The sequence below is a fragment of the Thalia democratica genome, chromosome 8, assembly GCF_965202585.1.
Source record: "Thalia democratica chromosome 8, ktThaDemo2.hap1.1, whole genome shotgun sequence".
NCBI classification, from domain to species: Eukaryota; Metazoa; Chordata; class Thaliacea; order Salpida; family Salpidae; genus Thalia; species Thalia democratica.
In genome coordinates this window covers 1,588,224-1,606,179 of record NC_139172.1, presented here as the reverse complement: position 1 = coordinate 1,606,179, position 17,956 = coordinate 1,588,224, and the positions used below count along the sequence as shown (strand labels likewise).

Sequence of the window (17,956 nt, the reverse complement as noted above, 5' to 3'; positions counted from 1 at the left end):
TCTTTTATGCAAAGAAATTGATGTTTAGTATTAATTATCATAAAATAACATCTAATACAATAGAAATAAATTACAATAAATGAATTATTTTATATAAAATAATACTTAGATTGCCTACTCCAAAACTATTTCATTTGCATTAAAACATCAAGGTCATATAATATAAAAGATAAGGCTTTACTTTAAATAAACAGACCGATATCTATGGAACTTTTGCCGAGTGCCACTATGATGAAGAACAATATTTCCCTGTAACAGCTCCCCCTGATGTTCAGACCCCTGTTGAAGTGCAAGAGCGCCACTAGCGGCGACCTGACGTCGTCGTCGTTCACAATCGAGTTCTTGATGCTATGGATGAGTGATTTCGGGTACTTCGAAGTGTTGTGATTGGACGATTTGCTCGCTACTGTGAGTAGGGAGTTAGTTCCTGACTTTTTTTAGTATTATGACGTTTTTATAAAACTTTGGTAGTTGTTTACTTTTGCACAAACAAATTTTTATACATTATGTGAAGATATTTTTTTTTAAACATAACAAAAACTTCAGTCGTAAAAGCTCAGTTATTGATTATTTTTGGTATAAAAAAAAGAAAATTTAATGTAAAACCAACTATTTATAAAAAATGTAGTTAAAATTATTTGTATAAGTTATTACCAAACAAAGCGGAAAACTGAATGAACATTATTTAATTCACTTATTATCACAGAACACAACAAACTTTGCGGCCACACGACGTATATGGGATCTCTGTTTTGTTCGTGCAAGTTCAAGCTGTCCCACATCAAATTGACTGCAACTTTTGTTTTCACGTGGCTGTAATGCTTCAACTGCTGAGAACTTTGCAGCAGGTCGAACAAGTTCGTCGGTAAGTTCAACCTCTTGAAATACCATACCTGAACATTGCATTGTGGTAAAAAATACATAACTTCAATTCAGCTTTTAAAAGTTTATCATACATCATAAGTGATAAAGTAGATAATTTGTAGCAAAAATATTGTGGCACAAATTTCAGAAACAAGTATAACTTTAACGAAAATCAACAACATTAATGCAAAATAATAAATATTTTATTTTTTTATATCGTTTGCTAACTAAATGAAGACTATTTAAAATTCAAAAGTAGCATACTTAAATTTTAACCAGGGTTTCCCAAAATGAAATTTGAAATTTACACTAGATATTTTAAAAATGATGATGTTTAGTTTTGAAACTTACACTAAATATTCTGGAGTTGATGATGAAGAGCAAAAAAAGTCTTATGTGTTTTTAATGGTAGTTTTTTGAGTTATCTTTTTGGAGGGAGCCATAGCTTTTTTAATTTCGGTTTAAGGGGACTTTTGGAAAAAAGTTTGGGAAACCCTGATTTAAACTAATTTCCCAATAAATTAAAAAGCAAGTTTGGCCTAGTTAACTAATCAGCTATCTAGTTTTAAAAATGTACTAAATTATTTAACAATAAGTGTCATCCATTCAACAATTACAACATCAACTCACTAAGTTCCAGTAAATGATGGGGTGTTGATCAACGAACTGTGGTGTTGCAACAACTTGTATGCCCTCATTTTGAAGCAAACTCTCCACTTCTTTACGGAGGACTAGTGAGGACAAATACGGAAATGCCAGTTCGTACAACTCGTCTGTGCTCGTTGATGACGTCTGAGAAAATTATTAGTTTTTTTTTTAGAAAACTTACAACTGTTGGTAAATTTTTTGTATTAATTAATAAAAGCTAATATTTTTATAGCCTAAAGGTTTTTGTTATTCTAAATTGTCAAATTCCAAGTTTTTTCAATTTCCAAATTTTGAAGATAAATAAAAACGAACTCTGAATGGACTGTTGTTAGACGAGTTGGAACTTTGTCTTCGCGGTGTTTTTAATATTGCTTCCTCTGTGTTGCTGAAAAAATAAATTAATCAGTATAAAACAAAAATTACATATCTATTAAAAAAAACTTTTTCATAAAATACATAAAGATCCAACTCGTACAAACATAGTTAATAATCTAATAGTTATAAATAACTTTGAACAAACCTTGAAGTACTGGAAAGCGGGTGGCTTCTTTTCTTTGCTTTCCTATTTCGTTTGTCCTAAATAAAATAAATTGTATTTGTATGATAAAATACATAAAGTTTGAATTATTTTAATAAAAAAATCTTGATTGAAAAGTATACAAGCAAATTGCTAATTATTTATTAATTGCTTTATTATTGCTAATTTTATCATTTTTTTGGTTTCAAACAGTATTTTTTTAGTAATTATTACAACTATTTCAAAATAAGTGCGGCCCTCAAAGACTTTTTTCTAAATAGTGCGGCTCGCGAGCAATTTTTTTCTATTAAAATTGGCCCGCGAGTCACTAAAGGGTGCCGACTCCTGGTTTAGAGCTTTTAGAACGGAGTACCAACAAAAAATTAAGACAATTCAGATACATTTTAACAGGTTTGCTTGCCAGAATTAATGAGTAAAAAAATATTTGCAAAAAATAACCTGGACAATTCTTTCACCGCTGACTGGTTTTGTTGCTTGTTGCTAAGCAACGCTTCTTCTTTCTTCATTTGATTTTCGATTTCGTCAACTAAATTTCTCTTCAGACTGTTACTTGTTGCTGGTTGTAAAATATAAAATATTTAAAAATTAATGTACTTGTTCATGTATAAATGATAGTTTAAAACGAGTGCATTTATAACTTAAGTTCTTCAAACCAAAAGTTTAAAGTTATTTTCTCTAAATCACAAAATCTCTAGGGTTTGTAAAAACAAGACCATGCAAAATAAAAAAGTTATACACCGAAACAGTTTAGCATTTGTATAAGACTGAGACTGATTTTTTTGATGGTTCTAACCATTTTTTATTTGTTTATCGAAAGAGTTTATGAAGCATTACATTAGAAATATATACAATAAACAAAACGGCATACCTGGTTTCATTGAAGATACTTCAGTTTTCTTCTCAGCAGCGCCGACAGTGGTGAAGGGAGAAAGCGGATCCGACATCAGATGAGAAATGTCCTTTCTCTTCACTGATTTGTCTACCGGCTTCAGAGGCGTACTCTGAATACTCATTTCTGAAATCTTCAATTTCTCAACAGGGTCTGTGGTTAAAAAAAAAAATTCTAGGTTAAAAATAATGTTAAACTTTGTAGTTGTTTGAAAAAGTCTTGTGTCAAATGCATATTGTAGTTTTTTATGAGATTTTATGCAAACTTAAATAACTATTAATAAGTAAATAGTTTTTATAGATAAGATACTATTAACATAAATACTTTTATTATTTAGGTTTCTACTAATAACAAGTTAAGTTTATTCATAGTACATTTCTGATTTCTTCACATATTAAACATCTAAAAAAATATACTTAACGGTTTTTTTATCAATCAAATAAACATAAATTTACCGTTATTCATCAAGGGGTTGTCCATTAGGGGATTTTTCTCAACTTGAGGCGAGTTCTTAATGCTGTTGCTAGCAGCAACTGCCGGTAATTTGTTGCTTAGGAACTGAGATGGAGAGAATATTGTGCCACTGTTCGACCTAAAGTAAGACAAAATTTTTAAATACCTACTAACTAATCTACATTCTACTAAACTTTAAAAAACATATTATAAAAAACAGTTAGTAAAATTTTTATTAATTAAAACAGTTTTAATAACATTGACAATCAAATATATATTCACTTTGCTGTACAACCTCTTAATATAATTATTCATAACTACTAATACATCTTTCAAACCTGCTTTTTCTCCCGTTTAAATCATTTTGCCCACCGGGTGGCGGTGTTGAGTTGTGCGAAGCTTCGATAAAGTCTTTTTGTGCTATAAGAGGGGAAATCCCACCTATGAAAAGTAATTACAGGTAATTTAATTTTCGTTGGTAGAAGTTCAAACAGTTGATGGAATAGTATTTACTACTTAATTTTAAAAACTTTATTTGAATAAAACTAATGTTTTATTGCTTTTTATCATACTTAGCAATTAACGTTACACCTTTAGAAAACCAACTTTTTCTCAGATCTATAACATATAACTGCAGAAATTTATAAAAGTATATACGTATATATAAATAGTTTGTTATTGAAAAAAATATTGTGATCATTGCTTTGTGCGTAAAACTCATCGGAAACTTATAAACAGTAATTATAAAGTTTACTTGTTACTATGTAAGTATACACAATAAATTGACTATTAAACTTTTTTTTATAAATAGCATAACACATACACAAGTTTTCATTCCATTGCAGCTAACTACACACTTCTTATTAATTTACTAATTTATTTCCAACCTTTCAATTTTAATTCTCCCTTATTGTCACCGGAGGGCGTTGCCGAGCTTCTCCTGTTGCTCAGTTCCTGACACCTCAACTGGTCGGAATCACTCATGCTTGACAGGAACTTGCTGTCTGCTCCGAACGATGTGGTCCACCTGAGTGGGGGATTGCTTGATCGTGGATCCGTCCGACGTCTTCCTGTGGTTGTTTGCATTTAATTTAAAATATGTAATATTGGAAATATTTAAACTACTCATTTATATGTATAAATATAAGTTTAAAACAAGCTAATAGCTTAGCTGTAATGATAATCTACATCTGAAGTCATGCAAATAAGTTACAACTGGTATGTTGTTTAAACTTATTATTTGTGATTATAAATTAAAACAAACCAGTAATGCTGAGTTTCTGTTGTTTTGCGCGTGGGATGCTTTCTCATTTGCTGTTATTTATTTTGGTGTTAAAAATTAAGAAACTAGTGTGCTATTATATTTAAACTAGTTGTATTGATAAGTGTAAGCCTTTATTTTGAATTAATTTAAATTAAGTTTTAGTATAACTTACATAAATAACACTTATTCCAATCAAATAAGAAGAAATAGTTTTTTGAATTTACTTTTATTACTATATTATAAACTTTGAGTAAAATTACAAAAATGCAGTGCAGATAATAAAAACTAATAGATAAGAAACCTGAAACAGCTTCTATTTTGTTAATGGCAAGATCTAACGTTTTAGGCGGCTTGATATTCGGCTTTGCGATTTCTGCAGCATCTATTCATTATGGTTTTCAACATTTTTAATAACAATAAAGTTTCAAAAAAATTCAAAAGCTAGTTGTACAAGATTCATTCTTAATTTATTATGCAAATTGAAAAATACTTAATCAAGCTAGTTTATTAAAACCAAAATTACAGCTACAAAAATAAAAAATAAGATATCATAATATGATACCTTCTGTTTTCCTTTCATTATTTTCACTTTGAGATCTTCTAACCAATTGTTTAGGCATCGAATTGTAACCATGATCGCTTTGACCTCCTTAAAATGTAATTATTTTGTTATATAACTGGTTGAATAACGCGAACACTAATATTAAACCACTAAACTCAATCGATAAGAAAAATACTAAAAACTACTTGAAGTAGTATCTTTAATCAACTTGAAATTTATTGCTAATACAAAAGTATATAACTTTTCAATTTAAACCACAAAACATAATTAGTAGCTTAGTATAAACGTAACTTCATTTTGACTTTTAATTATTTACAACAGTTTTGTGTTGTAATAAAACTACTTGATTTCTGTTTAGCCAGCCTTTGTTCAACATTTACTTTCGAAAAAGTTATCATTTACATGTATGTAGTTTAATATGTGTTTAAATATACACGATATAACTACCACATAAAACCAATGTAAACAAAAAGTATTATAAAAACTTCAAACTTCTAACACACAAACCCGTACTTCCGCAGTCTTCCTTCCGAGGTTTCGCTTCAACGTTGCTGTCTTCCTTATCCTTCCTTATTTCCTCAGTGACGTCATACGAGGTGCTGACGTCATAACCGCTATTTTCCGACGAGGAGGAACCTGATCTTCAGATCCGTGTAGAGAATCCTGAACATCACGGTTGCCCGCCACACATTCTGCACCTTCTTCCACAACGAATAGCTGGAATGATTAGTTGAGAAAATATATATTTAAAATAAATTTACTTATGTGTACACTACTTTTATTTTTATTGAAAAAAACTTTGATCTATAAGCGTAAATATTTTGATTATTTAGCTGCATAAATTAGTGAAATTTTTTTTTGTAAGGTTGGTTATTATAGATATTCTTTAGTATATTCTATTTGATTATCAAATATATAGATAAAAACTAAAATACATTTAAGGTTACATAAACTTATTAAAAGTTTATGTACATATTTGTATGTGAGCAAATGTCAATTAAGTACAATAATTAAAAAATTTCATTAATAGTTTTATGAGTAAAGTACGTTGAGGAAAACAAAATTTTAAGAAACAAATAAAAATATTTTTAAACAATACAGAAAACTATTATAGTTCCAATTGTTGAACAAGATAATTCTTTTAAAAATATTTTGTTTAACCATAAATAAATATTGACTGTCTCCAAAAAATCAAATTTGTTCGGTTCCATAAAAATTTAATTTAATTGATAAAAAGTGTTTTGTTTTGAAAATATCATCAGTTTTGAAGTTCTTAAATAACTAATGAACTTAAAACAAAAAAAAAAACAAATTGTTTAGTCTCTAAATTAGTATATTTTATAACAAAGAAAAAAATAGTACAAGAAATTAATAATAATTTATAGCTTTTAAAATTACATAATTTTAATTATAGAACTCTTAACACTAAAAGAAAAGAAAAACTTTTTATTACAACTCTTATTATTAACACTTTTTCTTAAGGTATAAACATTTAATTCAATATCTTAAGTTTAATAAAGCTGTGAAAAAGAAGTGATTTATTTGTTTTGTAACACACTAAATTTAAACATATATTTTCTAATTTGAAATTTTTAATAGATTTATTTTTGTTTTTAATTTTTTTCAAATTTTCTCAAACAAAGTTTATTACCAACACAATTACAAAATTAAAGTAAGTTCTCAATACATAGTGCAACTATATTATTATTTTGGTAATTTACGTTGGTATTAGTCATTTAAACTTGAGCTATCTTACAATTGGTGAAATTATTATTAAAAAATGATGCAATATTATTAATGATTCGGTCATTTTATATACACAAAGAGGTTATAACTCAGTGAAATTTTACAAATTAAAACTTAAAACATATTTAACAACCATAAAAAGTTCATACTTGGCAAAAAAAATCAGCTTATTTAATACTGTTTTACAAAGCAAGTATATTTTTCTTAAAAGTTACTAATTTTTTGATGTATGTTAAAACAGCTTTTACATTAAACTAATTTTATAAACAACATATGTGGGTAAGTTTTAAAATTTCTCCTGATTATTGCATATAAGTGATATGATTAATTGGCCTGTAAAATTAAATTAACGTAAAACTAAAAATTGAACTTTAGAATTTTACTTTTTTTTTTATTTGTATCCAAAAAATTTGTCTAAAATTTAAAAAGGAAAAAAATATATAAAAATTACATCAAACACTTGGTCATTATTAGGAAATTGATCAGGTTTATAACGCCTATAGTTAATCATTGTTAGCTTATGATTGAAATTGAACAAACAAAACAAGTTCCCGCGTTTTAACAACCGAAATTCATTTGTTTAATTTTAAAAATTATACTGTAGTAACTTGACAACTAATCTTTGTTACAAACTATTATTTTACTATTTATTCAGCAAATAAATTAAGTTCAAGTGATACAACCTATTTTAATATAGGTTTGTTTAAAAAAAATGTTTATACAAGCCTTAAACTTACTAGGTTTTTATCAATCAAAATCTAATTATTTTTTTTATAAACAACTTCAATTAAGAGTTTACAAAAGTAATTATAAGGTCTTGTAAAAATTCAATTTTTTTAGTTAAAAAAACTTTTATTCAATAACAATAGTGTTTTTGCTCTTTAATGAATTTGTAAAAACATTATGTTTTGAAGAGATAAACATAAACACACTTAGCTGTTAAAACGGAACTATAAAAACATTATGGCAGTCAATTACAATATAAAAGACAAATTTCACGATTCATTAGTTACTAAAAAGATTGGAACACTTGAAAATAATTCAAGTGTCTCATCAACAGTCAGCTTGTATTTATCAATGGAACTTGCTAAAACTAAAGTTTAATGAAGTTTCATTTGAATAGTATATATTCAACAGATAATTTTATGACTTTTATTTCAAGTTATGAAACTAGACAATAATTAAAACTATATTTCAAAATTTAGTACTTCTTTTAAAATTTACTTTTAATCAGCAATGTAAATAAGTAAATAAAAAACATTCTTACCTTTACTTTATACTTTTCTGTACAAAACATTAATTACTATTATAACATATGTTAAAATAGTAAGGGTACTTAATTTCAAGATAAAATTTAAAAAACAGCAAAAGGAGTTAGAATGAAACCTATAAAATAGCTTATGTGGTACTACTTGAAAAGTTATATTGAAATTAAAAAACTACATGTTATGTATAATAAAAATTAATTGTTTATTCAACATACAGCTTAAGTATACCACTAAAGCTATTTATGTAAACCATAAAAAAAAATTATTAAAGACGTTTGTTATTTACTAAAGTCAAATTGTAGTCACGTACATGACTTTGTTAGTAAAACTTACATCAAAAATCTGTATAACATCATCAGCTTTTTTTTGATATATCACCACTTTTAGCACATAACAATTAGTTATCAAAATATAAGCGTCAAGGTTGTGTTAAACATTATTGCCGAAACACTTCAAATATATAACACATCTGAAAAAAGCAACAATTTAATACGAACCCGCTTTGGTGGTTGTCCAACCAGGTTCCTTCCAACACTGCCTTGTTGTAAAGACCGTACGTGATAGCTGTGATCTGTTCATTGTGGAGTTGTGACAACATGAACACTCTCTTCGCTAAACATGGTCTGTCGTGCTTGTGACTCAAGTGGAACATCACTCTGTTGATTGATTTATGATTAATAAAAAACTTAAAGCTGAGGTTTTATTTCCCGTTCGGATAAAAATTAAATCTATAAGAAATTCTCAAAAATATTGAAAATACATTGTAAAGCATCTTTTGATATTTTAAAAACCCAGTTGTATATAACAATAGTTATCTTGAGTAAGATATAGTATATTCCAAACTCTAATTTATATATATTTAGTATATTAGAAAACACAGCACACTTACATAAAACCTTATAAATATAAACTTCTACCTATTTCTTACGTTCTACATCAATAGTTATGAGTTCACCACAGCTTTATGTAAACAAACCTGAACAGCTTGATACAAGAAACGAACCTGTAGTAAGTTTCGTCGTTGAAGCACATGCAGTCTTGCTCGTGCATCACCCGCAAAACCTCGAATGCAGCGCGCAGCATGGCCTGCAAGTTGCTGCAATCGTCAGTTTGCGAATCCAAGCAGGCGAACCAGCATCCGTAGGCGTGCGCCTGCAACAACTTGCTCCACTTCGCCGGGTTGTTCAGGTGCATTCGGGAGAGCTGTCATGGAAAACGTTAACATCAGATTATACATTAAAAATTTTTAGCCAAATTTGCAATAAAAATACCTGCTATAAAGGTGAATTTAAAAAACATAAATAAAACAAACTTTCTGTTGTGTTCTGACTTCGTGGGCGGTTCTTCTCGAATGAACTGACAACTGTTGCTGCCCCTTGTCGGGGTTGTCGTCAAGGGGGAAGAGGTGCTGCTGTATTTGGGGGAAGGTTGTGTAAGTGTAACCACCTTTGTCCGAAGGCTTCTCTTCAGGCGGGATTATTATGATGGTGTGATCACTGTTCGATTAGACGTTTTAGTAGAAAAAATTTAAGCAATTAAATTTACAATCAAAATTACTTTATTTTTATTTGAATGTCTTAAAAAAAATTGAATTTATATTCACTAAAAGCTATCAAATAAGTTATCGAATAAAAAAAAAGGTTAAAATTAAGAGTCAACTAATGCTAAAGCTAAATTTAAAAAATTTTAAATTTTTTCTTTATTTTTTTATACCATTTATAAAAGTACAATTTCTACAACCCAACAAACCTAGTAGCAACGTCGGATTCGATCAACCGAACGCTTTCCAGCTGGTTATCCGAGGTGATCCTGTCGAGGCAGTTGTCGAAGAACACCAGAGTTCTGGTTGTGACATCGCTGGTTTCCAAGCACCTCGTTTCAATGAAGTGGCTGAAATGCTGGCAGGCGACGAGCTGCTGATAGAACTTCTGGCTGTTACGCTCCCTGCTTCGCACGAACTCTGAAATAAAACATATGGTGTTGAGTACTTTTATTCCGGTTCTTTTAGCTTAATTTGGTAGAATCAAAGAAGTTTTCAGTAGTGTTTAGCTACAACTGTAGGGTTTTTACATTCTATTTTCTCTGTATTTGTAACTAGGTTATAATCAATTTGATTATAATAAAAAAGTTCATCAAAAAATAAATAACAAATTTAATCTACCAACGAACTTGTATATATTTCTACTTTTTATGAGATTTTTATGTTTTTGAAACAAATTCATACTTTAAAATGGTATGTTAGGTTTTACAAATAAAAATACTGTACAAGTTATGTAAATAACAACTGACAAAATAAAACTTGATATCAAGTTGTCAGGAATTAATAAACAAAATGTAGGGTTTATTACAACCTAAAAAATAAGCTTGAAAAAATTGGCTTAAAGACTTAAACTCATTTCATATAAAAGCAGATTTATCTAAATAAATAAATGAGTAGAGTAAATTTAAGAACGTTATATACTAAAACGATTTCTATTAATACCAGCTTTTAATTTCTGAACTTCAATAGATCTTTTTGTTTGGAAAATTGTCAGAAGTAACTTTTAGTCATTAAAATGAGATTTTGAACTTATTAAAGTTGAAAAGCAGTTTACATTTCCTTAGTTTAATTCAGCTATATGTGCACAAAGACGTTTTCAAAATTAATTTTATCATTTTAATAAAATAAAAGCTGTTGACCAAAAGTCACAGCATTTTTTTTTATTTTGAACATAACTGTATCAAAAAAATATTATTAAGCAGTTAAAACATACATACAGTCAAAACTTAAAAACTAATCAAAACTTGAAATCACAACTGTTTATTTTACTAACACTATACTGCTTTGAACTTTATAAATAACATAGTATAGATGTAATAGAATAGAGATAACAATATAGAAAAGTACAGCTTAAATGTTTGATTTATGTAAGTTCAAGTGAAAATACAACAATGTCTATTCAGATATAAACTAGTTATTACTTATCAAACAAACTTATATTTTCTACAACAAAAGTTTAGCTTGTTTTAGAATATATACACAGCAATACACTTTTAAAATAAAAGTAAAAAAACTGTTTTATTTATTATTTCAAAAAGCATCAAGATATGATAATGAAATTAAAAACATTAATTTTTTGGTGAATGTTAAACAACTTTAAGTTTTGTTTTACTGTTACAAACAACATTTTTATTTAAACTATTTTATAACATTTAATTATTAGCTATTGATTAAATCTAAACTATTGAAAATTTAGCTAAAGATATTTTTAAACATCTAAGACAACTTAGAATAAAACAATATTTGCTTATGTTTAAATGTAAATTAAATAATAAAGACTTAACTAACCGTTTTTGGTAATTTATCCAATTCATTGTCTATAGTTATAGTTGAACTCTTTCTAATAAGAAGCATACTTAAGTAACTGACTGTACAAAAATTTTTTGCAACTAAATTCGTGTTTTCAGTAGATATCATAAAATAAGTTATTTTATAGTGACGTAACAATACATAGCTGCTGGACGATTTTTTATACTTTTAAGAGAAAAAATATTTGCTTGGTTTTTTAAGCTGGAATAATAAGTTAATATACTTGCTAATAAATTAAAATGCTAAACTAAAGTTTTTATACATAAACATTGAACATAAATACAACTTTCAAAAGTTATCTTAAAAGTTACTATTCTTTTAAACTGATTAAAGTGCTTTGCAATCATATTATTTTAGTTATTGGTAAAAGTATATTTAAGTAGCTTGTTCAGCTATCTTTATTAACTTTACTCAGATTCAAAATCTTTACTGTATAAAACGTTTTGATAAATGTATAAATAGATATATCTTACAAAAAATTAGATGGCAGCTGACTTGATCTCGGTCGTTGAGTTCAAATCCAAATGTAACAACCATTCGACTATATTGCCTTTCGCTCACAACTATATTTTTGAGTTTATAAACTCAATTTTTCATTCATTACACTAATATTTTTTTTACACTTATTTAGGTGTAAAAAAATATGCAAGTGTAATGAAGCTTAGTTTATTTAGTAGTATTTATATGTTTGAAACCCTGTTCGCAAAACTTCTAATACTCAGAAGCTTCATATATAGCTTTATTATAAGTTTAATTTGTTTTAAACAAGTCTATACTCTAAGCATTTAGTTAAGTAGATTTTAAATACTTTTAACTTAAAAACATAGTAAGTAGTACTTGGTTTCATATTTTTATTTTGTTCACAGTTTGCACAGTTTATGCAAAAAACGATTTTTATTTTTTTTTTAACTGAAAAAAGTTTTACTTTTTTTTCAAAATAAGCTTGTAATTCATCTTCAATTACTTTCAAAAGAAAAAAAAATTAAGTGTACTGTTCAGAAAAAACAATAACTTATTTGTAATGAGATAAGGTTTAGTAGTTCAAAAGTGTACACTTATTTACTTATTGTACAAAAACAATTCTAATTTTTCGTAAGATGCTTTTTATGTTGTATACAAAAACATTTTTACACGCATTATAATTAATATATTTTAGCTGGATGGTAATTTAAAGTAGTTTTTAGTGCTTTTAAACAAATTATTTGTAAATAACTGTACAGTAAATAACTATAATAAATTTAGATAAACGGCTAAACAAAGCTTTTAAACTATCTATCGAAAAAAAATAGTAGACTAAACGAAAGGAAACTATTAGTTAGTCAAAACAATTGATAATTAAATCTATAACACTTTTAACATCAAGTTTTCATTTTTAATTACAGTTTTGTTTATAAGATTATTACAATATGGTTTGCACAATATACACATAGAAACTGTTTTACTGTTCAAATAAATCGAAAAAAGTTGTACTTTAAAAAAATAAGTTTGCAATACGCCTTGATTTGTTTTAAAAATATATCTTTGAAAGTTTTCAAATTAGTTTAGAAGTAAAAACATCTAAATCACAGTAAGATCAGGTTTAGTAAATAAAAATTGTAAACTATTTACCTATAGTGCACAAACACATTTTTTATTAAACTAATTTCAACTGCTCTTGAAAGTTTTTAAATATTATCAGTGCATTGAGTAAAATAAAAGTAAAAATAATTTGACCAGATTTTTTAAAGACAAAGACTAAGAGTAAAACAAGACTAAGAGTAAAAGTGTTTATTAAGAAATATTCAATGTTTCAAGGACCGTTAAACAGTTTGATTTATAACTATCTGTAACATCAAAATATAAGTATTTAAGCTTATAAAGTCTTCAGAGTCTTTGAGTTGTTTAAATGTTATATTTCGTTTCAAGCTTCAAATAATTTTTTAAGTTTCAAGTAAATGCGTGTAAAAATTTTAGTTTCAGTTCTAAATTGGTTCGAAACTATTTTGTTACTTTCAAACTTATATGATTTCTAATAATGTTTTAATTAGTTTTATGCATTTTAACGAAACAAGTATTATACTTTCAATGCAGTGCACATTCTTCATAATTTGTTGATGTTTTTGTGGTGTAAATAAAACGTTCTTTAAGTTTTAAACATAATTGCCATAGTTTGTGTTTTTGTTCTTTTATTGTAGTATAAATTCTCTGGCTTCCTATAACTAAATTATTGTATGCCTATTGTTAACAAAATAAATGAAGAAAATGTAAAAAGTTTATTAGTACAGCTAGTGTCAAAGAAGCTTGATTTTAAAACCGCTGCTTTGAAAAAAAAAACTAACTTAGCCACAAATCGAGACTAAAATGACAAACATGGTTTAGATAATAATAGTTTGAGTCTTATAATTTTATACTAACTATGTTTAAATCCATGTAACGCAATACATCAAACTAAAGTCGTTTTAAAAGCAACTTTAGTTTTTAAAGCGCATTGCATTATTTTATACTGCAGCTCAAAAAAGATCAGTCTTTTATTATATTATAGTTATAAATTATATGATAATAAATTTTAGAAATTTTGCTAAAGTTTGATATAAACAAATGTTTTCATTTAAGTTCTTTTTTCTTATCAAGTTCTACTTAATTTCAATAAGATCTAGTCCTTGATTGTAAAAGTTCTTAATTGTAGGTGATTCCCCTTTTATTGTTTGCAAGCTAAATTTAGTAAAATTCAGAAACATTTTAGCTTATACTAAATAACATGAAATTTGTTAATTAACTAATTAGTTTCCAGTGCACACAATAAATCTAACTATTTAAACTACATATTTATTTTTAAAATTATAATATTTTCTATTTTAACTCTCTTATAATCTTGAACTGTACAAAAGTCATGGTAAAGTGCAATTCATTATGTTAATTTTTTAAATGTGGCATATAATGAGTTTAATTTTTCTGTAAACTCATTTAACAAAAATTGTAATGTAGAAAATAATTTGACTTAAATGTCACTATTTACAAAATATTTATTAAAATATATTTACATATTTTTATATAAGGCCATTGTTGAAGGTTTAAAAGCTTTATATAACTTGGTCTTATTTTTAATTATCTAAGAAGTTTGTTCAATTAGTTTTTTCTGATGCATTTAAGAATTCAAATAAATATAAATGTACAGTGAACCAAATAATGGGGTTTAGTATGTGTTTTGTGGGAGGCCACAAGTAATAAGACTAACTTATTTAATATCTGAACTACCCTACAGCCTTTCAAGAAAATTTTTCAAATTTTATCATTCTTATATTTTTAATAAATAAAGAAATCTTACTATGAATTTATTTTATCCTAAGCAAAACTGTATAAAATGATGTTTACTTATACAAAACTGACTATACCCCACAAATTATTTAAAGTCTATTTCAATCTCTTACAGCTCTTAAAATAAGCCAAAAATTATGATTAATGATAACTTATGTAGAAAGTTAAGCTATCAATGCATTATTATATTCAATTAATTTAATAAGTCTTATTTAAGAACATACAGTTATTTGACTAGTTTTAATAACATTTTTAGAAAAAGTTTAATACCAGCTACTTGGGTGTTAAATATAAAACTGGAATTTATATATGTTATTTTAAAATATAAGTGGACATATATTTAATTTAAGATGATTTAAGTTTTCTATGCATTGAAAAAGTGATTTAAAACATTTTTTTACTGATTTTCCTTTTTGTTGAACTCTAATTTTTTTTTGTATTACAAACCAGAAACGTTATATAATTAGATTTACATACACATGTAGATTAGTAAAACAACAAAATTTTATCACAAAAAGAAAATACTTATTTCATTTTTTAATACTTTTTTATTTCTAAAGTACATGTTTGTTTCTATGCAAACTTGTATGTATTTCAATTCTAATGTTATAAGTAGTTTAGCAAATTAAAGAAATTTAAAATCTTAGAACCTTTAAAAAAATATGTTTAAACCAAGGTACAACTGTGTTGAAATACATTGGTAAAAATACATAATATTTAAAAAATATCAATGTATATTTATACAAGCTTATACTACAAGTATGAATCAATAAAATACAGACACTTTTTTGCACATTAAGAAGTTAAATTTAATAAAAAAATAACTATACTTTAATACTTGATAAAATATAAGCCTAATAAGTAACAAAGATATTTTTGGTAATAGTCTTATAAAATTAAAATTGAATTAAATGTGTTTATTTGAACTTCAAGCATTTTGAATTCAACAACTGTGAATTTGAAAGCATTTAAAGAAACTCGTCTTGTTAGCTACGTAAAATAATTACTGCACAAGTCAATATAAAGCTTTTTTTGATAGAAAAACTTAAAATTAATAAATATTTAACTGTTTTAATAATGTTACTTTAGATGCTTGATGTAGACTCCAAATAAACTTTAAATACAATCTGAAACCATGTATTGTTAATCATATCCTTTGCTGGTAATCTAATAGTTTGGTTACGGTAGAATAAATTATACTTTTAAAAACTGTAATAAATAATAATTTTAAAGCTGTTTATACACCTTGAAGATTTATCTAGTATACAGGCAAAAGTTATAAAAGTAGCTAATATTCAGCAGCAACTATCTTATTATTCATATCCAAGTTAAAATCTAAAAAAAAGTTAATTGACATTTATAACTTCTTAATAAAAGTAGGTGTGTTTAATAATTTTTTTTGTTTCTTTTACTAAGTTTAGCAAGTTTTAACTTGGAAATTAAATATATAGTTGCTGTATTGTACAGAGTTTTTCTACCCTATAAAAGAAAATTTAAATAATAACTCTAGAAATCAGTACTAAAACTGTCGGAAGAAGTACAACTAACTTGTTTGTCGGTGTTTGTTTTGTAAATGTAAGCACAGCACTATTTTAAAGATTTTTCTGTACAATCTAAACTTGCTTTTCGACTAAAAAGTTTTTGTTTATGTACCAATCGTTGGTATTTTATAATAGTGCTCATTTTTTATTGTCTCAAAACTTATAAAAAAATGCGATTGTATTACACGAAATGCAAAAGTTTAATAAATTCTTATAACTATAAATATTATTAATTTATTTACAGCAAATAATTAATTTAAATAAGTTATATTTTAAGTAAACATTTTTATAGATTAAATTATCCACAGAACTACCTTGAACCTAATAACTTCTCAAACTGTTTTTCCACTGTACACGTGAAATATTTATATTTTCAATATTGTTTTTTGTAGTATAAAAAAAAGACTTCCATCCGGACTCGAACTCGGATCGCTCGCCCGGTAGTTACTTTATCTGACCAATAATCTATCTAGACTTTTAAACTTGTATCTATCGCTAGAATATATAGCTTACTAAAACTTGTTTCAAGACTTCTCTATAAAAATATACTTATAATTGGACCAAACCCAAGTCTGTTGAATTATGTAACAAGTGTGCTGCAACATGCTTACAATTAAAGATTATATAGTAAGTCAGTTTCTTTTTATGCTAATTTATTCGTTACTTATTGAATAGCATATATTATAATATAGTAATAATTAAAATCTTAAGGTTCTGAGCATTGTTAAAAGGCTTTAGAAAAGAATATTTGTTAACTCCTTGGTTTAATAGTATAGTTGTTGTATATTTTTTGTAGAAAAGAGAATACTGCATCACTACTTAAACTTTAAACTTCTTGCCAAAGCAATCAAATATATTGGTATTGTTTGTTTTTATTAACCCTCATAGCAAATGTCCCATGGAAAAGGTAACTGTTATAATTGCTTTTTCGCACAAAAGTGTTTAAGTGTGTAAACGACACAGACTTTGTACTTTTAAGACATAAATTTTTTTTTGTTATAGAACTAAAACTAATGTCTGCAAATTAAACTTTTTAAGCAACTTTCAGTTTTAATCAACAGCCAACATCTACATACAAAGAGCAAACTAATAACACTTGTTTACTTAATATAATTTGTATATAAACTTGTACAGTTTTGCTGTTTTCATGAACTTGTATTTCCAGACTTTTTTTAGTATCTCGTTTGAATAGAAAAAACAATTTGATAGTAAAATAAAAAACTAGGAGTTTTATTTTTCTCCTTAATCATAAGTTGAGAACTACAGTTATAATCTTAAACGTTAAGAGTGTACAATACAATGATAAACTTAAAACAAAATTCGAGTGTAACAAAAAAAGACTAAAACCGGCTTTGAACTAGGAACCTCAGAAGTAAAATCTATCGCTGTGCCTGAAGATTTTGTAGATCTAATTCAAAGTAAATATACTACTTTTTTTTATTTGCTTATATGTTTATTACATCAATTAATTTACTAGTAGAAAGGTATGTTTTAAATCGGACATTTAAAGTATTATTTTAATTTCTACGGCAAAAATCAA

The 17,956-nt window shown here is 26.5% G+C and overlaps 1 protein-coding gene across 1 annotated transcript; it reads right to left on the bottom strand.

Moving 5' to 3' along the window:
* Positions 1-182: 182 nt before the first annotated feature.
* Positions 183-13,208, bottom strand: LOC145842326 (DENN domain-containing protein 4B-like). Its single transcript, XM_082949751.1, has 19 exons — positions 13,190-13,208; positions 9,982-10,192; positions 9,545-9,728; positions 9,236-9,435; positions 8,730-8,888; positions 5,845-5,935; positions 5,726-5,795; positions 5,219-5,305; positions 4,958-5,038; positions 4,280-4,462; positions 3,731-3,833; positions 3,395-3,531; positions 2,919-3,092; positions 2,506-2,606; positions 2,033-2,088; positions 1,825-1,897; positions 1,495-1,656; positions 719-893; positions 183-406 (listed from the first exon to the last, which is right to left on the bottom strand). The coding sequence occupies exons 1-19, from the start codon at positions 13,206-13,208 to the stop codon at positions 183-185; spliced, it is 2,490 nt and encodes an 829-aa protein (XP_082805877.1).
* Between the last annotated feature and the right edge of the window lie 4,748 nt (positions 13,209-17,956).

What these genes read in the sequence shown, in the direction of transcription:
- LOC145842326 (XM_082949751.1), bottom strand. An exon ending in TTGGACAACCACCAAAGCGG is followed by an intron (nt 5,936 to 8,729) that starts GTTCGTATTAAA and finishes TAATCATTCCAG; the next exon opens with CTATTCGTTGTGGAAGAAGG. An exon ending in CAAAATAGAAGCTGTTTCAG is followed by an intron (nt 4,463 to 4,957) that starts GTTTCTTATCTA and finishes AAACAACCACAG; the next exon opens with GAAGACGTCGGACGGATCCA.